At 34.9% G+C, this 25,709-nt stretch overlaps 1 protein-coding gene across 1 annotated transcript in view; it reads left to right on the top strand.

Moving 5' to 3' along the window:
• Positions 1 to 25,184, top strand: part of LOC5565599 — a 75,296-nt gene extending 50,112 nt beyond the window's left edge. Inside the window, exons 3-4 of the mRNA XM_021838098.1 lie at positions 11,239 to 11,558; positions 24,304 to 25,184. Coding sequence (XP_021693790.1) covers positions 11,239 to 11,558; positions 24,304 to 24,411 — 428 coding nt within the window. The 3' untranslated portion in view covers positions 24,412 to 25,184. The remainder of the gene's footprint in view (positions 1 to 11,238; positions 11,559 to 24,303) is intronic.
• The last annotated feature ends 525 nt before the right edge of the window (positions 25,185 to 25,709 follow it).

Here is a 25,709-nt window from a genome sequence, read left to right as displayed (position 1 = left end):
TACAAAATGCCCAAGTTTGGGGTGCTGTATCTCAGCTTCTGGTAGTCCGAATTGGCTGAAATTTGGATGACGAACTACAAATAACTTGAAATTTTGCCTGTAAGGGAATTATTACATTGCAGTAATTTTACATAGAATTTCAGAGGGTTGTTCAAAGACAAAAGTAACCCGAGCAAAGCTTGAGATCATATTGAAAACTAATTTTGATGTTGTGCTGTCGCGGATTTTGATAACTAAGTTTGTTGTCATTTTGGTCGTTTTAACGGTTAAAATATCAAAACTGAGAGCAGAAAAATGTTCCCATGAAATCAAATTGAAAACTCTTTTTGCTGTCAGTGAAAGCAAATTGAAAACAGTTTCTGCTGTCAATGAAAGCAAATTGAGAACTCGCTGAGATATACATATTTTCGATTGATATTGAAACATGGCTGCGACTAGATAAATGCTTTATTTTTATATTCTCGTAGTATTTAAACATGTAGCACGAATAAATTTATAATTAAATAAAAAGAAAATATAAGTATAAATTTAAAATGATAGCAGAAAAAAAAACAAAATATGATATCGAATATTTCATTGATAAATAGATATCAAATTATGATATCAACTTGATGCTGAAAACAATATATGTTTTCAACTTGCTTTCATTTTGATGTTGGACTTTGCTCGGGAAGTAACCAAGAGGCTTTTTAATTTAATGAGGGATTCCACGGAGGCATGCAAGTCGATTCTGATCGACCATTTCAAAAATATCTGAAACTTTGCACAGTTTTTCAGTTCCATCTAAATCGTCATTTTCCGATATCAAATCTTCAAGTTGAGTCACGACTAACTTTTCAAAAGGGTGTATGTGAAAATGGTTCAAAAATATTCAAAAAGCTGCACAGCAAAAACGGTTCGTTCGATTGTTAGACAACTAAAGAAACAAAGTTAGACAACTAAATAAAGATTCAAAAAAAAAATACACACAGTAAAAAAAAAAATTTTTTTTGCATTAAAAAACATCATTTTTGTCACAAAAACTCAAATATCTCAAAACCCTATCGGAATACCAACGTAATTTTTTGAGGGAAAACGGTCCATTATATTAGCTATCTACCATAAAAATTTGGTGATGGTAAACAAAAAAGTTATGACATTTCAAATATTTCACAAATTTGACACTTAGTGAAAAAATTTTTTTTTTCATTGTTAATTTTTTTTAGGACCGCAGTTTGTTGCTGAATTTTTTGTTAAGGGTACCACATGAGGTTAACAAGTTGTTTTCATGATATTTTATTTAATTATTCATAACTATTATAGCATCTATTAGAAAGTTAGACGCGATCCAGTGTTGTGATCTAAAGTCTTGATAGTGTCATATTTTTTTATTATACGTAACTGAAGAAAAATTCTCTCAATAGTGTTGAAACCTTTTGATAAAAGAAACCTATAAGAAATCAAATATTGAAGACAAAAGCTACAAAAAAAGTTTTCTATACAGGTATACGACTAGTTTACCTGCAAAAAGTTTACCTCGTAGAGAACAAGGCGGGTCTATACCAAGTGATCTAGTATACGTAAAGCAGGTCGGTTTTCTCGGCGCTGGTTTTCTCCACAAAGTTAAAATCTGATTACACCTGGGTATAGACCCGCCTTGGTAGAGAATAGACTTTGTTAATCATATTTGGGAGAAAGCGAGTAACTTCAACAACATCAAAAACATGATAGGTACATACCATGAACATACTCACGAAAAAGCTAAAAATATACTACCACTATGGTTATAAAAGATTTAATTGTAAAATTTTTCTTCAGTCAAGCAAACGACACCAAACTAGTCAGTAAAAACTTAAAAGTGATTTTGTTTATTAAAATCAAACGAGCAACATGAGTAGTCACTTTCTCAACTGTTGCAGGCCGTTTGCAGAAAAAAAGTGTTCGAAAGAGCTACGAAATCTCACCGAAAGCACCATAGATAAACTGAAAGCGGCTGGTTATGCTCCAATGTCTACATTGAATACAAATTTACGCATTTGTACGTCCTGCCGTTTAAACGTTGACAAACGGGCAATCTGTACATCATCAGTGGATCAGGTTGCAGGAAGTTCGAAAACAACAACAACTGAGGAATTACTAGATGCACCGACAACAACTGAGGAGTTACCAGAAGTACCAAGTGCAGATAGTCTTGCCACGGTACCATCAGCGACATCTGTTTCAACAAATCAATCAGAAGATGAGTGCATCCAGAAGGTCAACATCGAACGCTTCAACGAAGGGATAGCTGGAATAAAAGTGACTCCGATTAAATGGACGAAGATGGGTTACGTCAATTATCCCGAGAAAAAATACCGTGAAATCAACGAAGCTGTACGAAGAAACCTCTTCAAATTAGGACCTGAGGATGTGGAAAATACAGACTACGATGAGGTAATTATGAATTTGAAGGAAAGGTTCTCGAATCTAGCCACGACAAGGAAAGAAAAATTATTGATTTTGTCGATGCTGCCAAGCTCGTGGTCTATTCAAGACGCCATTGATGAGTTCAAAACCAATAGAAATACAGCAAAAGAGGCAAAACAATTCAAAAATAACTGTCTTGCAACCAAAAATGCTAGGTCGAGTACTTCATTAACAGATTTAACAAAATTATCATTTTGTTTTACTACTACTGAAGAGTACGAATTAACGGCATCAGAGCTCAGCGAGCAATATAATAACGCGAAAACGATCCAAGGAACCCAAAAATTTCACTGTTTCATTCCATTGTCAGAAAATAAAATTAAAGCAAAACTATACTCGAACTGTACTGATAATGATGCAAAAGTGTTCGATATTGTAAAAAAATTGAATAACAATAAATAAATAAATAAGTATTAATAAAATGTTTTCATGATCTCATAACGCATACCCAAATCCAAAACTTTTAAAGTTTATATATAACATTTAGAAACTCATCGATCATACTCTAAAAAAAAATATCCTGGTAAAAAAAAAATTATTTTCGTGTAATCTGTTAATTGATTTTAATTTAAACATATATACATATACATATAATATTCATACATATACATAATATTTATACATATAATATACATAATACTAATGAATACATGAAAACGACTTGTTTAATTCACGCAAGGCCCTTAACAATAAAATCAGCAACAAACTGCGATTCCCGTAATAATTTACACCGAAAAAAAATTTTTTTTTTCTACTAAATGTGAAAATTGTGACATGTTTGAAATGTCATAACTATTTTGTTTATTGGTTTACCATCACCAAATTTTTATGGTAGATAGCTAATATAATGGACCGTTTTCCCTCAAAAAATTACGTTGGTATTCCGATGGGGTTTTGAGATATTTGAGTTTTTGTGTCAAAAATTATGTTTTTTAATGCAAAAAAAAATTTTTTTACTGTGTGTATTTTTTTTTTGAATCTTTATTTAGTTGTCTAACTTTGTTTCTTTAGTTGTCTAACAATTGAACGAACCGTTTTTGCTGTGCAGCTTTTAGAATATTTTTGAACCATTTTCACATACACCCTTTTGAAAAGTTAGTCGTGACTCAACTTGAAGATTTGATATCGGAAAATGACGATTTAGATGGAACTGGAAAACTGTGCAAAGTTTCAGCTCAATAGAAAAAAATGAATTAAAAAATTTACCAAATTTTGGTGCTGTTGCTTGGAATCACTCATAAGGGTGATCATTTAATTTGGTATGCAACTCTTCGTTAAGATATTTTCATTAAGGTTTTCTTTTGAATAGTTAAAATAAAACGTTCCAATAATAATAATCAGTGAATTCAGTGAAGCACAAGTCTAACTGCCATAATCAAAATACAGATAAAAAAGGAATGAAATAATTTTTGACGTATTCAAATTATGACAATAGCTTGATGGGCGACGATGAAGGGCAACAAAAGTGTTTAGTTTATATTTTCAAAAGAGATTCTCAGCCTTGGGCTCCTTCATTCTCGAAATAAAAGTACGTTGCCTTCGGCTTGCTATAGTACACGCGATTCGGTTGTGACAACGTAGGCAATTCCAGTTTTAACAATCAGTTCTCGTTTATTCTTCAAAGATGTAACAAAGTTCCTTATAGAAATTTCGTCGGAATTTCATATGAATTTTTTCGTTGGAGTTTTCAACGGAATTTTCTTTGGAGTTTCCTCTGGAATTTCAATCGGAATTTCCTTCGAAATTCCTTTTAAAAATTTTTTATTGGACTTTTCTACGAAATTTCCTTTGAAATTTTCATCAAAATTGGAAATTTATCCTGAATTTGCTTCGGAATATCCTGTGGAATTTTCTTCGGTATCTCTAGAAGTGCCCTTTTGAATTTTCTGTAGTATTTCCTTCGAAATTTCCTATGAAGTGTTCTTCGGAATTTAATTCTGAACTTTTCATTGAAATTTTCGTCGAAATTTACTTCGGAGTTTCTTTCTGAGTTTCCTTCGAAATTTGCTTTGGAATTTTCTTTGGAGTTTCCTTCCGAATTTCTTCAAGAGTTTGTTTCGGAATTTCCTGTGTAATTATCTTTGGAGCTTCCTTCAGAATTGTATTCGAAATATTGTTTGGAATTTCTTTCGAAGCATTGGAATTTACTTTGGAATTTCCTTCGAAATTTTCTTTGGAGCTTTCTTCGGAATTTCATTTGGGATTTCTTTTGGACCTTTGAAATTTAGTGCGGAATACAGTATGGCCCATAAAAAAAATGCGAAAATGGTCATATCATGTTTTATGGAAGTTTTTACATGGAAAATGTGAATAAAACATAAATATTATTTACTACTTTCATTGTTTAATCTATTTAGACTCAGTTTTTCGCTTTAGATATGATTTATATCTGTTACTTTCACCTTACCAGAGAGGAATTGGAAGCATACCTTCAAATTTTATCATGCGGACGTCGAGTTCAATATCTGTGTGATGGAAGCTTCTAAAACATCAACGATAGCGTGGGATTCATCACAGGCCTTGTCTCCTGCATACGCCCATATCAAATGATAGAATTGGTTCATACCTGGGTAATTGGAGACTTCAACATATTTTCGAAAAAACAGCTCATTTTGGAAAGCTTTGATTGAACCTTCATATATGTGTGATAAGCGGCTCCGTTTTGCTCAAAACCTATGAGCTAGTATTGATATAAGTTGTATCTAACCGATGAAACAAATTTCATCCTCAAAAATCTGTTATAGGCTCCCGTATTTATTTTTTATTCGACCTTAACAAAAAATAAAGGCATATCAAACCTATAAGACGCAAATGCCCTCAAAAATATGACCCTGGAAAAATATTTTATTGTGATCATGAAAAACACGTTCTCAAAGAACTCCTCCATCCTCTGATAGCAAACAAACTAAATTTTTCAACAATAAAGTGTGATTTTTTAAGGTGGAAAGTTTATCACCAGAGTATACGACAATCAGACGCTGTTTCTAGCTTTGGGCGGACAAAACCTTTGAACTTATTTGCTTTATTACATTATTTAGGACAGTAAGAAAAATATGCCAAAAATTGTTCTGGATAGCGAAGTTGTGTAAGAATATACTACAATAATCAGAATTTACATTCACTATCAAAAACAATTAAAATAACGCTTGTTGATGCTATATTCACGTTCAAACAATTTTCGCATTTTTTTATGGGCCATACTGTATTCTTAGAAATTTCGTTTACAATTTCCTTTACAATTTTCTTTGGAATTTCTACAGAGTTTTCTTGAGAATTTCCTTACAAATTTGCTTTGGATATTCCATAGAAAATTGTTTAGAAATTTTCTGCGAAATTTCCTTTTGCCTTCCTTTTTTCATTGCAATTTGCTTCGGGATTTGCTTTGGAATTTTCTTTGGAGTTTCCTTAGAAATTCCCTTTTGAATATGCTTTGGATATTTTCAGAATTGTCGTCGGAATGTCCTTTGGAATGTGCTTCAGAATTTCTTTTAGAATTTTATTCGTTTTTTTTATTTTTTTTTTCGGGATTTCCCTTATATTTTGAAAGTTTCCATCGAAGTTTCCTTTGGAATTTCTTTTGGAGCTGTGATTTTTTCTTCGAAATTTCCTTAGAAATTCCTTTTTGAATTTCATTCGGAATTTGCTTTGAATTTTTTTATGGAATTTTTTATGGAGTTTTTGTAATTTCCTTTGGAATTTTCCACGGAATTTTCTTCGGAATTTGCTTTGGATTTTTTTTTGGAATTTCCTTTGGAATTTTCTACGCAATTTTCGTCAGAATTTCCTCTGAAATTTGCTTCGGAAATTCCGTTGGATTTTTTTTAGTTTCCTTCGGAATTAACTTTGGAATATCCGTTATAATTTCCTTAGCAGTATCCTTTAAAATTCCTTTGCAGTTTTCTTTGAGGCTACTTATCAAATTTTCTTCAGAATTTCCTTTGGAATTCCTTTATTACTTCCTTCAAAATTCTCTTTGAAATTTCTTTCGGAATTTCGTTTGAAGTTTACTTCCAAATTTGTTATAGAGTTTCCTCGGAATTCCCTTTAGAATAACCTTTGGAATTTCCTATGGAGAATTCGGAATTTTATTTAGAAGTTTTGATTGGAATTTTCAACGGAATTTTCCTTTGGACTGTTTTACGTAATTTTCATCAGAATTTCTGTTGAATTTTCTCGGAATTTACTTTGGTATTTCCTTCGAATTGTTTTTTCGGAATTTTCTTAGGAGTATCCTTTAAAATTCCTTCGTATTCTTCGGAACTTCATATCTCATTTACTTCAAAAATTCCTTTGGAATTTCTTCATGAATTTCTTTCAGTAAGTTGCTTCAGGAAGTTATTTTGGATTTCTTTGGAATTACTTTCGGAATTTCCTTCTTCAGTTCTTCAAAATTTTCTTCGGCGTTTCTTTTGGAATTTCTTTCGGAATTTCTTCTGAAGTTGCCTTCGGAATTTCCTTTGCAATTTTTTTAGAGCTGGCTACAAAATTTCATTTGGAATTTTCTTTCATCCGAGTTTTCTTTGGAATTTGCTTCGGAACATCCTTCAAAAATCCATTCGGATTTCTTTTTGAATTTGCTTTGGAATTTCTTTCGGGATTTGCTTTGGAATTTCGTTTGGAATTTCATTTGAAGCTTTGAAATTATTTCGGAATTTTCTTCGGAAGTACCTCTATAATTTTCGTTTCCTCTGAAATTTCCTTCGGAATTTTCTCTGGAATTTCCTTTGGAATATACTCTGGAATTTCCTTCGGAATTTCCTCTGAAATTTCATTCGGAATTTCCTTTGAAATTTCCTTCCGTATTTCCCCTAGAATTTTCTTCGAAATTATCTCTGGAATTTCCTTTGGAATTTCCTCTGGAATTTTTTTCGGGATTTTCTCTGGAATTTCATTCCGAATTTTCTCTGAAATTTCCTTCAGAACTTTCTCTATAATTTCCTTCGGAATTACCTTTGGAATTTCCTTCTGAATTACCTTTGGAATTTCCTTCTGAATTTCCTCTAGAATTTCCTGCGAAATTTCCTCTGAAATTTCCTGATAATTTCGTCTGGAATTTCCTTCGGAATTTTCTCTGGAATTTCTTTCAGAATTTCCACTGGAATTTCCTTCGTAATTCCCTCTGGAATTTCCGTTGGAATTTCCTTTGGAATTTCCTTCGGTATTTCCTTCAGAATTTTCTCTGGAATTTCCTTCGGAATTTGCAAAACTAAATTGAAAAGGTCACTGAGGCTCAATGCTTGATCTCTGAGATGAGTGCATCTGAAATCACGAAGTAGCAAGCGGATTTTGTATGAGACGAGGACTCCGAACTGGTTCAGCTTAGTGAAGTGTTGCATTCCGAATGAAAATCACGCAAAACTTTTCAAAAGGACCTTTCTAACAAAGAGAGGCTTTCTAGAAAACTCTTTTGTTGTTAACTAAGTTACCTTTATATTTTTCGTCGAACATTACGCAAATATTATGTAGTAGTCCACACCATAATCTTTAGGTCTGTAGATATTAAGGTTGAATTTTTACAATGACACCACAATTAAGGAAAGTGGACGAGACTTTTTCGAGAAATCATGGTTTCAAACTGTACGAAAAATGATGCACCCTAATGAGAAAAAAAAATTAAATTTCGGAAATTTCATGTACCCCCCCCCTTTGGAGATTTTTCATGGGTCAAAATAGCCAAACTTTGACCGCCTTGGGGGTCCACTTAATGAAGTCCGATTGAGCTCAAATTTTGCATGGGGACTTTTTTCGAGGAGACAAAACTTTTGAGCACTACCATATTTTTAAATTCGAAATATCGATTTTCATTGGCACCCTATTGTACATGTACATGTATGGAAATGCATGTTTGTCTGTACCTTACTTACGTGGTAAAGCAGAAAATTTAATTGAAGTCACTAAATGATTTAGTTCTGGCATGCATATTTCGCCTCTGAAATTTTTATTCTTTATGTTGCAATTTCTTTAACAGGGTACGTCCATAAATTACGTCACGCAAAGTTTTGACATATTCATCCTCCTCAATTTTCCTCTATATCACACTTTTTGTATGGATTTCAATTTTTATGTGGGTAGTCACGTTTTCTTGTAACCCCCTCCTTCCTCTTCTGTACGGGACCTAATTTATGAATTACCCCTCACCTGCAGTTTTTCCAACTTGTTTACATTGTAATGGGTCGAAGAGCATGAAAATATTTTTGATTAATCTCGAAAATAAACTTATAGAACAACTAGATATGGACGACACACTTTCAAGAATTTATTTGGATCCCCACCATAGACTTGAATTTTTTTGGTGAAACAAGCTTTAATATATGGGAATACGACTATGAATAACAAAAACGGAGCTGAATTCCAATTGTGAGATACCTCGGGTGTTAACGGGTTAATGGCATTCCGGATGGTTTTAAGCACACTTCTACTTACTTTTTTTTTTTTTTTCTTCAAAACACGGATCACTTTTCTTTATTTGAAATACTAGTGGAAAAGCACCAATTTTCGACCTAGCACTAATTTTCGACCCATTCATACGATTTTGGCCTACTTTGTATGAAAATCCGAAAATTAGCACAAAATTCTTGTGGGTCGAAAATTAGTGCTTTTCCCCTACTCATTTTTAGTGCAGCATCAGAGAAATACTAGGCACTCCCGTTTGCTCACAGATAATTATTATGGTTCCGTGGTAACACTCGATATTCTTTTTCGTAACTGGCAGGATTCGCCAAATGTGGAGTTTGGAATTGAAGTGGGCAAACGGGAGCACCACCAAAAGCACGACACTCTGCTTGAGACGTTACTGGAAGAGTGGGTGTTGGTTTTCGCAATGCCTACTTGATTGCCTGATTTACGATCGGGTGTTATTGTCACATTCATTGGCTAGTAGGTTGTCGCTAAGAGAGCTAAGAGAACGCCACTGAAATCATAGGGTTACAACAATGCAGATCAATACTACACAGCGTGTTCTGCAAATATGTGTGAATTCTGGAATTGAACAACTTTGTGAAACATATCAACAATACACAACTTACCGTTTTAGAATTAAATTACAAAGTCCCTCGATTACTTACTTTTGTCTTTGAACAACCCTCTGAAACTCTATGTAAAATGACTGCAATGTAATAATTCCCTTACAGGCAAAATTTCAAGTTATTTGTAGTTCGTCATCCAAATTTCAGCCAATTCGGACTACCAGAAGCTGAGATACAGCACCACAAACTTGGGCATTTTATATGGAAAAACAGCATTTGGTTACTAACTTATGTCACTGACTGTATATATATCGAATGTCATACAAAAGGACACTCTGTTCCTAGTAAATAGATTGATACCAATTTTGAACTGCATGTTGGAAACAGCTTCAAATAAGATCTGTGAGGAAATCATTGAATTCTATGTAGGAACTTTTAGGTTATTAGAACCACCCTTTATGACAAAAATGATCAAATTATGATTCTTGCCAATTTCTTGCCAAAACAAACAAAATAGGATAAGTATTTTTTCTGCAAAAAATTTTAAATTTTGACTTAGTGAACAAGCTTATATAAACATGCGTTTTTCAAAATAGCCACGATGCAAAAACATTTCAATTTACATGTGATGTTGTATTTCCAAAACGGTATTTTTATAATTTCAAAACTTTTGGATTGAGTTCTATTATTTTAGACAGGTAAAACTTCATGCTATTCGTGACATGCTGTTAGAGCTTGAGCTTGAGCTTGATGCTACTCCAGTATCGCCAGATCAGCTGCACTTACACAAGGAACCAACCGAATGACTGCTTGGGACTAACAGGCATCCTCAGTGTATAAGTGCTGGTGATCTTCTATTTTTAGCGACAATGGTGCCTGCCACGTCAGAATGCAGACCAATGAGGGGAAGGGGGAGGAATTGATGATGCATTGAACTGGCTCCCACGTAGACCGTATATTCCACTGCATCCACGCCAGTTCATGCGGGAGTGTATGGGGATTGGGGGATAGGCATGGCAGAGAGGTTTGCTTTTGTGGTTAGCAGACTGCCTATGTATCAGGCGTAAGAAAGGCGTGCGTGTGAAAGTAGGAAGCGTTAGGGAAACGGTTTCTTGTCCGTCTCTGGTTCTAGCGTTTGCTATGAACGAATAGTTTGAGTGTGATATATTTAGAATGGAAGATAGAAGCAAGTGAGAGATATACAACTACAATGTACGAGGAAAGGGACGGGCCTGGGATTGAACCCATGACCTTCTGCATATGAAGCAGAAGCGGTAGCCATCAGACCACCAACCCCGTCGCGTGACATGCTGTTAGAATTTAATAAAAAAAAGTCTAATTTCCAAAGCAGTGCATTTGAAATTGTCATGGTTTTCATAAGTATATTTTTAGAATCATCTGATCCAGGATTATCCTTAACAAATGTCTCCACGTAAGAACATTATAAATACATCTTAAATTTCTCTTCGAAATTGTCTATTGCATGTTGCAGAGATTTGTCCTAAGAAACCTCCATAGATTCCAATCACATATAAATATTTCCTCATGGACAAAATATAATGTTTAAGGTGAAGATGAAACGAAGCCAATCCTCAAATTTTCGAGAGCACAAATCTGGAGAACTAAACATCCGTTTAAGCTGAAAAATTAATCGAATGTTCACTCGCTGGTGGTGACCAATCGATTAAGTTTTCAGCTCGAACGGGTGTTCGGTTTTCCAGATTTGTGCTCATGAAAATTTGAGATTTGGCTTCGATACCTCTTAACCTTAAGCTTATTAGAAAATTGCGATTTAACAATTGTCACTTCCATTTCACCTTTATTGCAGGAGGCTGCGCCGCGTTTGGCCACGCCTGCTACGGAGGCCACGGTAAACGATCATCGTCACTGTCGGAGAATCTCATCTTTGGAGGTAGTTCCGGTAGCAGCAGTACGACCGGTGGGAATGGCCCACTGGGTGCAATCCCTCCTCTGCCGTATGCCAAGCTTGCTCTGATCAACCGAAGTAAAACATTCGATGACGCCTCCCCGGAGCTAAGACTGGTGAATGCCCAGGAAAGTGATGATCGGATGGAAAGCTACGTCGGACGACAGGACAAATTCGAACGAAGCGTGCGATATGCTGTGAATGCCATTCTGCGACAGTTGGTAAGTTTTTTGTTCGGAGGCTTGATGGTCAAGCTCAAGTAATCACTAGTCCGCTAATTCGCTTATTTTGGACTTATAAGGTTATTATAGGGCCAATGTAGAGCATGTCAGCTCTATGATAGCCCCATACACAGTTCAACAATCACTATGTAAACCAAACTTTGAATTCAGATCTTGAGAGTAAACACTCATATTAGCAAAACCATCTTTGGAATTTAATAGTTTAGTTCAAAATTTGAAGTTACGCTGTTTTCAATTTTTCAGTTTGATTTTTCTTGTACGGGTATCATAAAGACACAACTTTTGAAAATATGTCGTGAAAGTATTTTAATCCTTTCTTGTTTTGTATGCTGAGTAGCCTGATAATTTTGAACAATTAGATATAAGCATAATTATCACTGAACATGAGCATAGACGACCGTTTCGTAGTTGCACTCCGTGATTGATAAGAACAGTCGCAGTTGCACCGAGATTTTATTAATGAGATTTGTGATTAGTTACCATTCCCAATGTACACAAATGGAGAGTTTAAGGTGAAGGTTCATTGAGCACGTAAACATAATGTTGCCACCCACTCGAGCCACCCGCTAAAGCACCCTCTCGAGCCACCCAACAAGGCGGAGCACAATGTTATGTGCGTCGCCCAAAAATGAATCATCATGTTTCATGTATACTTCCAATAACAAAATTATGTAGGTAGTGTTACTTGCACACGTTTCATACAAAGGTATTATTGTCGATATGAATTCATCAACAACTTCATAAAAACTCAAAATCACAATTTATTTCATTTGGTAGTGAAAACATGTTTTTTGACCAAAATTATAAGCATTTTTCACACCTTGCGTGTGTTGTTTACTATTTTTGGCAGTTTTCTCTTCTCTTCTCTCGCTTCTCACGGACGGACAAAGTTGCCATCAGTATGCATATGAATTTTACAGTCAATTGTATTGCTGTGTGCGTTTGAAATGCAAATATCAAATGCGGGAACACCAAATGCGGTAAGATTTTTCACAAGAAATGCGGTGTCAAAGATAGATTCTTCTTGCTAGGGCGGCGGTGAGTTCTATAATCGTTGCTAGGTGTCCTTCGATTGTTTTGTGTTATCGCATTTGGAGGACGTTTAGTCATGATTTGCATCTCAAATGCAAACAGCAATACTGTATAATATATTATACTCATTTTTGCTGTTAAATTGCGTCGTACATTGTTTTTCTCACGCATAAAAATGTTTTGCAACACTTGTGACATTGTACACCTTTTGAGTATTATGAAATTGTAAAATACGTGGTTGTAGCAAGTGTATGAATATTCAAACCATTCTAATTGCAAACATAAAAACTGGCATCACTTCCAATCAGTGAGAGCGGCGCATCCGAATCATAAACAATGTTGGCTCAGTGAATTCGCGTTCCGGTGCTGTTTTCGAGCACAAATTGACTAATATAAGTGATTTATTGCTCACAGGAGCATCGTGCGTGAATATTCAAAGTGTTTCAAGTATCGCATTAGATTTTTGAATTGCTACGGTGAGTAGAAATACGATTAAAAGTGAATTTTAGAACGGGCACCGAAAAGCCAGCAAACAATATCTCGGTGCGTGAAGAAGAAGTGATTCGGAAGTGCGTGGTATTTTATAACACAAATCACAGCAATAACTACGTATTTGCATTCAAAAACTGGTGATTTGTGAAAAACACATTATGGAATGCTTTCAGTTAAGAAACCACCGCTCTACAATAAGGTTAGTAACTTCAAATAATCATTTTTTGTGATCGCTCTCCAAAACACTGTGAGAAGCGTGGGAGGAGGGAGCGGAAAGCGAAGGGGGAAGTAAGGTGCCATTTTGGTACACATGGGGATATGTCCTTAATAACGTCAATATCGGCGCCGGGCACGTCCTTACGGTCATCAGGGAAGGGAAGCAATATTAGTTAGACAACCATTGTTATTAGAGACCGAATATACCTCTGCATCTCTACAGTTGCCATGGGTATAAGGTAAAAATCTTGGAGTAGTTGGTGATGCGATCCATGATATATTCACGCCTAACCGGATTGGAGCTAGATCAAACACTACTAATGCGATCCACGACACTGTTCTATCGAGCTACGCTTGCGATGCGCAACACGATTGATCCTGACCACATCACAAACGAATATTATACTTATGATGGATTTCTGGAAATCGATCAAGAAACAAAAATAGTTATGCATATTTTAGTCAATGTGCTATATTATTGCATCACATTGAATTTTTGTGCGTCTTGCAGCATATTGAAAAGTATGTTGGCTGGATGAAGGCTAATAAATCATAGAGAGCCAACTGATTACAGTTGTAGCTTAGAAAAACTGTTTGTATTGGCGCTTTAGGATAACTTTTAATTGTCGTCGAACACCAAAGTTGGTAGAACCTAACTATATGGGCCTGTATGGGTATTACTCTATTTGGAAGGCTCTGATACACCACTTATTACGCCTGTAGATCTGATTAACTGTTTTTAAAAGTAGTTCTTGGATGGATAACCTTAAACAGTTAACACATATTGATAGAGTATAATCACTGGTTACACTTGTAGATCTGAAGGCTTTTACTCAAAGAATTTATTGTATAATCATAAATGATCGTTGAACCTAAAATTTTGCAGAATATGTTTTCATGAGCCTATATGGGTATAAATGTTATTCATAAATTTTCGATAGCTCTCTTGTTACGCTATGGCCAAAGGAATTTCTGGATAACCTTCAATAGTCTAAGGACGTAAAACTTGGTAAAACTTAACAGTATGAGCCTGTGTGGATATTATCCCTGTTTGTAAGATTCTGAAAGGTCACTCTTTACGCTTGACCTGCATTCCAAGTAGTTCTTGGGTTACCTTAAGAATTGGCTTGCACTCAAAAAAGTTCTTGCATAACATTGTATGATCGTTGAACTGTGAACTTGACAAAATCTATTATCATGATTGTGTATGTTGTTCATAAACTTTCTTTATCTACAAGCGTTATTAGTGATATAATTATGCTTGTAGATCTGAAGGCCTAGCTCCCACGGAGTTCTTGGCTAACCTAAAACACCAAGGCAAGTTACACACTAAGCTCTTACGGTGAATTTCACCGTAATCTCAACAGCTGAACAGTTCGGTGAATTAAAACACCCTAACTTCCTCGGAATTTAACGGATTCCGGTGATTTTTTTCCGAATACTGTGAAAATTTACCGTACTCCGTTAATTTATTTTACCGAACTGTTCAGCTGTTGAGATTTTACGGGAATCCGTGTGTAGCATATAGCTTACATAGCTTTCTGCAAGCTTTGTTAAACAAGTCTCGTTTGTAGTATATTTGATATTAATTTAAGAAGTTTCATACAAACTGAATTTTGGGGGCATAAATTCCATTACTGTAAATTCTATTTCCGTTCCCCGGATCCATCACGTAATGGAAGTTTAGATGTTCATGTTTCAAGTAAGTTCTTGTGACTTTTGCACGATACATCATACTAAGGGGTAAACCCAAACTTTTGCACCATGACTTGAATAACTGTTCCAATGATTTCGAATAATTTTCTGAATTTCCGTTAAAATTTTGTCGCCGTCTTGAAATCAATGAACAGATGATTAGTCTACAAGTTGTACTTTCGAAATTTATCGAGGATCTGTCGTAGGATAAACATTTGATCCGACGTCGATCGGACATCCTTATCTAATATCCTTAGTCGTATATGGTAAATTATTCCATCAGCTGCTCACTCCCGTACTTGAGAAGTTCGGCCGGGAGTTCATCCTTCCCAGCAGCCTTGTTGTTCCACACAGTTTTGCGCCTCTGCGTCTAACATCCGCCGTCTGGCAACGTTTTTCTCATTCGTCACCATCTGGCACTCCTCGTCAAACCATCCGCTTCTGGGACATCTTTGAGCAGTACTTATCGTTTCTCGCGCTGTTTCACTCACCATTCCAAGGATTGAATCTCATAGATAGTTCAGGTTTTCGCTCACATTGATCTCACTTATTCACTCGTCCAGCTTTTGGTGGTATTCAGCTGTAATGAATCTATAACACAAGGTCGAAAGACGAAAGGACAAAAGGTCTAAGACCAAAGAATCACCCACTCGTTATCAGTGAAATTCTAGCGTGGGTATCAACTGAAGCGTATTCACCACAGGGAACTATCCCAAGCAGCACAATTTGTTTCAACTCAAGATTAAAATTATCTCTTAAAACTAATCAGAGTTGTAGATTGTTGAAAATATGACTTACAATTGTACTGTATAGCAACACAAAAAGCGCCAAAGATGGAGTCTGTTTGCAACTTATTTAAGTTATATCGAAATTGTTTATTTGTTGCAAAATACTTAGAAGAAAAAATAAATGAAAACAAAAATATGAACGAGAATCGAACTTCTGACCTCAAGATCACCAATCATCTTCTCTGCTCACTACTCCACCAGCTCTCCGAACAATTGCTTCGCCAATGCACCATAATAGCGACCACATGGCTCATTAATCAAAGCTTGTTGCTTATAACTTTACTGCACCCTTCAGAATATAAGTTCATTACTGGCAAAATTTGGCCACGCCTGAAGTAATCTAAACTTTTCGCAAAAACTTCCGCGCAACACATGAGAAACACCTTTTGAACAAACAAACTGTTGCTAGACCATGTTTTCGTTGCTAGATGATACGTAAGGTGCAACTTAAACATATTGCAACTGGATGGATATACAAACAAACTTCTAGCTGTCATACACATGTCATGTGGGTATGAGAACGAAAATTGAATGCAAGTTGCGGATGCTTTGAATGAAAATTATTTAAAACATAACATTTAAACCGGCATTTTGGGAGAAGTTTTAAGAGTTTGTTTGAAAAGTTGCTGAAAACATCTTGATAAACTTAACTTTATTGCTTGTCGTTTTAAAAATGTTGAACGTCATGTTCATTGGAACGGAAATTAAACTTTATGAGCCTTGATATTGATATGCAACCGAACTAGAACCAGGTAAGTTACAGATGCTTTTATTGTTACGCGATTGAAACCATTTTGGAAAAGCATCTCTTTGGAAGATGTTTCGCGTGTTTTTTGGGATGCGATTCAATATCCAGCGCTTCTCAACAGATGGTGTTACAGCTGGTTTAATATTTTTGTAAATCTAATGCTGAGAAAATTATCCATGTTTTTTCAATGTAATTTTGAACAATGTCGCAAATTTCAATTAAAAAATTATTAAATAAAGCATGAGCATTGATGACCGACCAATTCGTAGTTGCTACTCTGTGATTGACCAGAATTAACGAAGCTGTACAAGGAACCAAGAGATGTAGCTTGGGAGTAGCTTACCTTCTTCAATGTACACTTTCGAGAACTCCTAACATTAAAAAGTCTTTACGGTCGTCGGGGAAGGGAAGGAATGTTAGTGTGATATCCATTATTGCTAGCAACCGAGATCACCTCTGCATCTCCATGGTTGTCATTGGAAGGAGTTTTGCTGTGGTGAGGGATCATAGCTGTATGATCAGGATTTACTTTGGTAAGTGTTGCGATTCATACAACCTCAGTTCAAAAAAAAAAAAAAAATACTCTAAAAATAGTCTGATCGCGATAGCTTTTTTGTTTCTCGATATTTGTGCAACATTTTCTCACAAGTTCTCAAAAAACTCTTCTAGTTTTCGAATATTTGTCGATATTGATATTTGATCATCTGAATCCGGAGATATTCCAAAATTCCTTGGGGAACCGACGCGTAGCCATAACCCACGTAAATATCTCAGGCTACAACATTTATATCGTATTCGGATATTCACTCCTCGAAATGATACATTAATACAAGTATGTTGTGAAAAAATGAATCAATTTGAAGCAGCCGTCTTTGAGTAATGAGCATTTATGTTTCTGGTACCACCCTGGACATACAAAAATCTTGAAAACTTTAAAAAACCTCATATTGTAATTTTCAGATTTCTCCAAGAATACTGAATCGATTTGTATGATTTTTTCAGAGTAGCTCTCTATTACCTGGTTTTATATAGTACACATTTTATTTTTTTTTATAAATAGACCAAAAACAAAATGGCCCCCAAAGACATTTTATATGGAAAATGTCGGTTTCTCAAGGAACATCGGAATATCTTCAAAACCAGATCACCAATGATTAATATCGGCACGGCTTCTTAAATTAGAAGAGTTTTTTTGAGATCTTGTGAAAAAATGGTTTTTGCAAAAAAAAAAACAAAAAAGTTATCGCGATTTGAATATTTTTTTGGTGGAAAAAAAAATGAAGCTACCGGTAGAGGGGTCAATCTGAAAATCGTCCAACAAAAAAACCTCTTTTTGTTTATGATGAAAAATAACACATTTTGTGTGTTGTTTTACATTTTCATTATTCTTATTTTTATTGCATCTTTGATTTCATGATCGATTAAATCCATGAAAAATGAATGTAATTGGAGACACTGATGCAAAAATTACAAAGATATCATGTAACAATTTAAGCTGTCCAAAACTGGGGGACAGGAGGTGTTAGACCAAAATTGTAGTTTGACCATATTTAGTTCAAATGTTGTACAAAACACATTCTTACTTCCAAATTATGATGGTTTTCCATTATGCTTGCGGTATCCAAACTATTTTCCCATATTCAAAATCATTACCAAATAAGTTCAAATTTAAGGAGATACGTCAATTTTTCATCGGTTTTCAAACATCTCTACGCAACTATTACTCTCTATAATAGCATTCTTTTCTTCTTTTACACCATCTTGATTGGACCGTGATATCTCAAATTTTTGACGGTGTCCGGTATTGGATGCTGTCTGGTACTGGGGGATCTCTCCCTAAGTAGTATTCCCACCGTTGTCATGATTAATACACATTTCATAATATATTATACGCATAAAATAAAAGCATGAAACGAGCTCACCATATTGTTTATCCATCCTTGATTCAGCAGCTGTAGCTACTTTAATCAACATGCTCATTTCACAAAAGGAAAATATCACTCCAACGGCGCGAAAACGTGAACTCGAGTGCACTCAGAACGCGTGCAAACTAAAACGAAAAAAAAAACCGGCGACGCGACGACGCAAAAAAACTATTTGCATGGTGAAGATGAAACGAAGCCAAAACTCCCAACTAACAATTCATAGCCACAAACAAGCATGCATGTTTAATTATTGTTCAATAATGGTAATGACAGCTGAATAAAAATTTTGCTCTATAAAGAGCTGAGAAGGTGCTTTTTTAACACAAACTTAGGCCAATGTTCAACGTTATGCATTAGAATGAACAAAAGTTGAATCGTCACTTATTAAACGTTTCCAAAGTTTCTCATTCGGCTAGTCAAGATTGTTTTACTAATGAGCTGAACAAAATATGTTTCCCCCAATGAGCGGTTCCATTTCAATTCGAATGTCGGTTTACTTTTGTATTTTTTGATTTGGATGAAATTTTGCACATGCTTTCTTTATGCCCAAAAATGCCTTTTTGCATCATCGGCTCGCCATTTTGACTCTAGCCTTACTTTTGAGAAGGGCCTAAGAAAAAAATCCTTAATAATTTTCAAAAAATTATAACTTAGAAACGGTTTATCCGATCAGTTTGGTGCCTTCCGCAAAGTTTTAGGTTATTGTTGGGACTATCTGGAAAAAATATACACTGTAAAAAAATGTTGTAATTTTTTATGTATCGAAAATAAAGCTTAAAAATCAGTTTTCTCAAAAATCGTATTTTTGATTTTTTTTTTATTTTTCTATATGTTAAAGTAGACAAAAAATGAAGTCTTTTGCACAGTGGGTCAAAATGGAGAAATCATGGACAAAAAAGTTATGATTTTTTGAAAATAGGTGAATTTTAGAAAATGGTCATAATAAACTTTTTAAATATTTTTCAACTCGATTTTATGAAAGTACGCAAAATTTACAACAAAAAAAGTTACACGGAAAAATCAGGCAAACTTTTACCGTTTTAAAGTTACAGCGATTTTAATACAAAATTATGATATAATTTTCAATTTTCGGTCATTATAATGTAACTTAGAAACGGTTTGTCCGATCAGTTTGGTGTCTTCCACAAAGTTTTAGGTTATTGTTGGGACTATCTGGAAAAAAATATACACTGTAAAAAAAATGTTGTAATTTTTTATATATCGAAAATAAAGCTTAAATATTAATTTTCTCAAAAATCGTATTTATGATTTTTTTTATTTTTTTATATGTTGAAGTAGACAAAAAATGAAGTCTTTTGCACAGTGGGTCAAGATGGAGAAATCATGGACAAAAAAGTCACGATTTAAAAAAAAAGGTGAATTTGTTGAAAATGGTCATAATAAACTTTTTAAATGTTTCGGTAGCAATTAGCAAAATTTTCTCATATACCTTTTTTGTTGAAAATTTTGCGTTCTTTCATAAAATCGAGTCGAAAAGCATTCAAAAAGTTTATTTAGACCATATTGAAAAATCAACCTTTTTTTAAAAAATCATTACTTTTTTGTCCATGATTTCTCCATCTTGACCCACTGTGCAAAAGACTTCATTTTTTGTCTACTTTAACATATAAAAAAATAAAACAATCAAAAATATGATTTTTGAGAAAATTGATTTTTAAGCTTTATTTTCGATATATAAAAAATTACAACATTTTTTTTACAGTGTATATTTTTTCCAGATAGTCCCAACAATAACCTAAAACTTTGCGGAAGGCACCAAACTGATTGGACAAACCGTTTCTAAGCAATAATTTTTTGAAAATTATTAAAGATTTTTTTCTTAGGCCCTTCTCAAAAGTAAGGCTAGAGTCAAAATGGCGAGCCGATGATGCAAAAAGGCATTTTTGGGCATAAAGAAAGCATGTGCAAAATTTCATCCAAATCAAAAAATATAAAAATGAAATTTGGGAAAAAAGTCGTCATTTTCTGTGGAACCGCTCCAATTAAAAAGCCAATATTCCACTAAACAAATGTATATGTATAAAAGGATATTCAGGATATGTTTAACATAACCATGAATAAGAGCTGAATAAGTATCTTATGAAATCCTAATTCAGCTTCAGTATATTATAAGAACAGTTGATCCAATAGAGGCAAAAATGACGATTAACAAACACATTGTTCAGCAATAAATAAGCCTTGTAAAAACGATCACACTATAGCTAAATTTCATAAAATGGACAAAATATCCGAAATTTGTGTTGAGTTCCGAATGCATTTCAAAGCTTATAACTTATGCTTTCTCAAAACTCTTTAAAGAGTCGTTCAGAAAATAAATATGGTCAGCCTCCAGAAATGTAGGATTATTTTGAAAAACAAAAACAAACATTTCAGCTAAGTACTGACAAACAAAACGTGGTATTGACTTGATTGACATAAAAGATCTGAAGACAACATCAAAATTTTGTTTTTTTTTTTTTAATATGTAGTTAATTTAAGATATCGTCTCCACATCTTTTATATATTATATCTATCAAGTAAATATCACTTTAATTATCCATATTATAATATGCTATTGCTAAGTTTTTTTCGGGATGTTGTTCCGTACAAGAAAAGTGGAAATTTCTTTGACCGAATTGATTAAATAAATTTCTATAGCGAGCTACATTACATTACATTTCTTCACAACTGAATAGTGCGATCTAAGAAAAATGATTTACTTGGCCATTTCTGAAAAAATCCCACGCGTCAAGATATTCGCACATTTTTCTATTCAGGCGCATAGTCCTTAGAACACTTCAAATGATTTAAATATATTTATACAGAGGACTATTTCTTTAATGCATAATAGGTTTATGAAAAATACAAATCAATAATATAATTAATTAATACAAATATAATTTATAAAATAAATGAATTTCAATTTAAATTAATCATTCAAATTGAAGTTTTGAACAAACTAAAACTTATTATGAAATTAGATTAAGCTGACGATGCATCGAAGCCAAACCTTAAATTTTCAAGAACATAAATCTAGAGAACTAAACATCCGTTCAAGCTGAAAACTTAATCGATTGGTCACCACCAGCGTGTGACCAATCGATTAGGTTTTCAGCTCGAACCACGGCGCTGTCTGGTTCTCTAGATTTGTACTCTTGAAAATTTGAGGTTTGGCTTCGATGCATATTCACCTCAATCATTTCAGACTGATTTCACTTTGTGTAAATAAACAATATTTTTGACATAAATTTTCTCACTGTGCGCTAAAAATAGCCGACTGAACTCAGCTTGGATCAGCACTAAACAGCAGCTGAATAATATAGTTGTTCAGTTGTTGATTAGCGCACCTTGTGTTGATTTGACGATGTCGAATAGAAGCTCAAACATGATCAATATTCAGCTATGAGAGGTTTATATTTTGCACTGGACGATTTAATCATCAATTCTAGGATGGCGCAGATGGCAAGGCATATCGCTGACGATTGGAAGGTCCCGAGTTCGAATCCAGTATCCAGTCGATTTTTAAATATGGTTGTCATATCATGATACTTGTGTAAACTACATTTGAAGTGCCTAGAAAAATATTGTTTTGTTTTTTATTTGTTTTTGATTATTTTTGCACCAGTCGTATAGAAGCTGAACTAAATGCTTGTAAAACGTTTTAAAAGCTGAAAAATAAAGTTGGAATTCAACGACATGCTGTAAAGTTTCTCCAAATTTGTGTGAACAACGCCTGAACAAAGGTTGGCCACGAATATTATTAAAATGTTATTAAACATGATGCTGAATAAAACTGCCATAAAGGTGTTTGTTAAATGAGTGAATGTTAGTTGGGACCCTCACGAGTACAAAACAGCTGTTTAAGCTTAAAATCTGATCGATTGGTCACCACCAGCGAGTGACCATCTGATCAAGCCCTCAGCCCGATCGGCTGTCCGGCTCTCCAGCATTGTGCTCCCGAAAATTTGTGGCTCGGTTTCGATGCATGTTCATTAGAGTGGTTCAAAAAATCGTTTTTGTTCCACACCGCTCATTCGATTCTATATCAAATTCTGAGTGTCCTCTCAAAATTTGAGCTCATTTGGATGAAAACTGAGACTGCACAAGCCCTATAAAGTTTATATGTGAATTACTATGAGAAAAGTAATCAATTCATTCAATGGATCATAAGTGTTTGCTCATGTGCTCTTGGGGATTTGAACTACGTTGGTACTGTGAGATGCATTCATCAGCTACAACTTTGCCGAAGACGTGGTCCTTTTTCGCAAAGTGCACCTCTTTCGGAAGAATTAGATGCCCATCCAAACACAACGCTTTCTATATATATCCAATGCCTAGCCCGAGAGCGCATTGTTTTTTAGGTATAGGAATAGCACACTACACTAGCCAGCAACTGCGCTGGCTTAGGTTTCTATTGTGTGGGCTTCCAATGGGTCGCGACGTTCTCAAACGACCGGTTACGGAACATGAGTCCGTTGCTCGATAAATACTTGTTTTTAATTATGAATCGTGGTTTATGGCCAACCAGCCGAGTGGAGGTTTAACAACTACCGAAAAGCTAAACAATTCTTCCGAAAGAGGTGCACTTTGCGAAAAAGGACCACGTGATTATTGAGCTGAAATCGAATTCAGGTTAACTTCTGCGTTCATGAGTCCTCTCATGGCGTAGTGGTAACGCGCCCCAACTAGAGATCGGGGAGTCGTGAGTTCGATTCTCACTGAGAAGACGTGTAACTTTTTCGCAAATCTTCACATCAATTTGTCCATGTAATCCAATTGCAAATTATATGTAATGTTTAGCTTTTCGGTAGTTGATAGAAATATGTTTTTTAATACTTAATGATAGCTTGCGGCAAGTCATATAGTGTTATATTTTACATGTTAACAAGTTCGCCATCCGTAAACTTCAGAGGAATTCGAAAATAAAGACTCACATAAATTACAGAGATAGTCTTCCGATTACAAAGATTCCCTGAAGTTAGATTATGAAGCAAAGAAAGGTGTCGATTCTACCCCAAATGAAAGTGTTGATCTTACCCCGAGTGGGCATTTATTTTTCAATAGCGTTTTCAGCTGTCAAAAACCAAAAATTAATTTCTCCTTCATCTTGTATCAACGTAATGATAGTAAATGATGATGTAGATGCAGAACAAATAATGACATTTTAAAAATTTTACATGTGAAATAGTTAAAGAATAACAGCGAAATATTGCAACTGCTGTTGCTTCTATGTTATCCAATATGATTTTGTTTTTATTTTGACAGTTTATTGTTAGCATCAGTTGTAATGTCATTCAAAACACAACATTTCACTAGTTAAGATAGAGCGTGGTGGAAACTGCATGAAAATCTGCTCAAAACTTGAAAAATCAAAGGGTGTCGAGCTTACTCACAGTGTCGGTTTTACCCTGACTTCCCCTATGTTTTTAGGGGGTGAACAAAACCTTTGTACGGGAGTGTAAACAGTTTATGAAAATTGACTAAATAATGTTAAAAAATACATTTATTAAAGTTTACTATAAAAAATACCGTTACGACATGTTCACAAAAGTTGTGTCTCTTTGTGAGAAAAAACATTTTGTCTTAAACTTGCATTGGGTAATTCGCAGTTAGATAGAGCCGTGCTAATGAAAAATCAAACTGAAATATCAAAAAGTACGTAATTTCGAAGTAAACTACCAAAACCATGATAGAGCTTTGCTAGTATAAGTGTGTACTTTTAGGATCTATAGTCAAAATTTTGTTTACTTTTGATGGCCTTAAAAATGACGAATCAAAGTGCCATTTGCTTATCTCTGGGGCTCTAATCTACCAATTTTCATTATTAGCTAGAAGAAAGTCAACGCCAACCGCCGGTGGAATCCAACAACTTCCAACCAAGCGAAGCGGGCCAGCAACAGGCACCATCACTGCAGTTGGACAACGAGAAAAAGTAAAGAACTCTTCCCCATTCCGACGTTACGCACCCGAAATTGAGACTGACTGAGTGACACACTGAACGCAGCAGCGAGGAACGGTGCTTTTTCCAGTGTGAATTTCCGGTTCATTCATCGAAACGTTAATAATGGATCCGCGAGCAGCGAGTTTTTTTTTATTTTCGGTTATTCATTCGAGTCCGGTTGTTTCAAATTCCGTTCGGTTTTTGTGTTTTAAGCTGCTGCAAGCTTCATGGGCGTTTTAAAAAAGAGAATCGACTGCTGGTTTATGCTCTCCCAGAAAGAAAAATGAAACTTTAATAGTTTGAAGAACTGGTTGCCACGAATAAAAAAATATATGAACAAGTTTCCACCCTTTCCCTTTCTCACTGTTTCCGCACCAATGTAATATAGGTACTTGAAATTACACTATAAGGAAAACTCAAACACAACACTGAAGGTTAGGGCAACTGAAGGTTCGGAAGAAGACAGTCCGGCAAAACGAAGAAACTTCAAGATAAAGAAGTAAATTCCACGGCTCATTCTTCCAGAAGAAAAACCAAACATGTAAAAGAAGTGTAGAAAAAAAGAAAACTATGTCAATATGCAATAGTTATTGTTGTTGAAATTCAAACATAGAAGTGATAAGCATAATAGCTTGATGAAATCTAACACTAAGATAAAAGTGCACAACAACAAAAAATGCACGAAAATTGAAAGAAAAAAAGTACCAAATAGTTGAATGAAACTTGTAAGGCTGGAACAGTTTTATTTAACTATTGCAAAAAACTTGATAGTTTCTTGTCGATTCCTTCTTCGAAAATCCTTGGGTTTGCACCGGTGGGACATTGGGAGGGTTTCACACACGAACCATTCGGATGCCTTACGTATCTACTCTTGCAGGTGCACCCGAATCGGCACCCTGTCAAACAACGAAACGGTTCCACCTCGGGGACGGTCGATTTACATTTGGCTTCACACAATATTCCACACAATTGAAAGCGCTCGTTGCGACCGCAGCATTCTGAAATAGGTTTAAAACGGTTTTTGTTAGGGTTTGAGGTACGGAAATGTCAAAAACACAACTGTTGATAATGCCAGCTCCACTATGAACATCGCGGAACAACATGGCGACCAATAGGATGGATAATGCGGTTTCGATCTTCATCGTAAGATGTTCATAGATATTTACATATAATTGAAAACTAATGCGTTGTACAGCAGAACAAACTGCTTATATCTGAGGCATTTGTTGGCAGCTTTCGAAGTCGTTATCGTTAGTATAAGTGCATAGCACGTTACGATGTGCGCGTTCAGTT

Source organism: Aedes aegypti, chromosome 1, assembly GCF_002204515.2.
Source record: "Aedes aegypti strain LVP_AGWG chromosome 1, AaegL5.0 Primary Assembly, whole genome shotgun sequence".
Taxonomy (NCBI): domain Eukaryota; kingdom Metazoa; phylum Arthropoda; class Insecta; order Diptera; family Culicidae; genus Aedes; species Aedes aegypti.
Note: the sequence above shows the minus strand (reverse complement) of the source record. Positions and strands in the feature narration are given on the sequence as shown.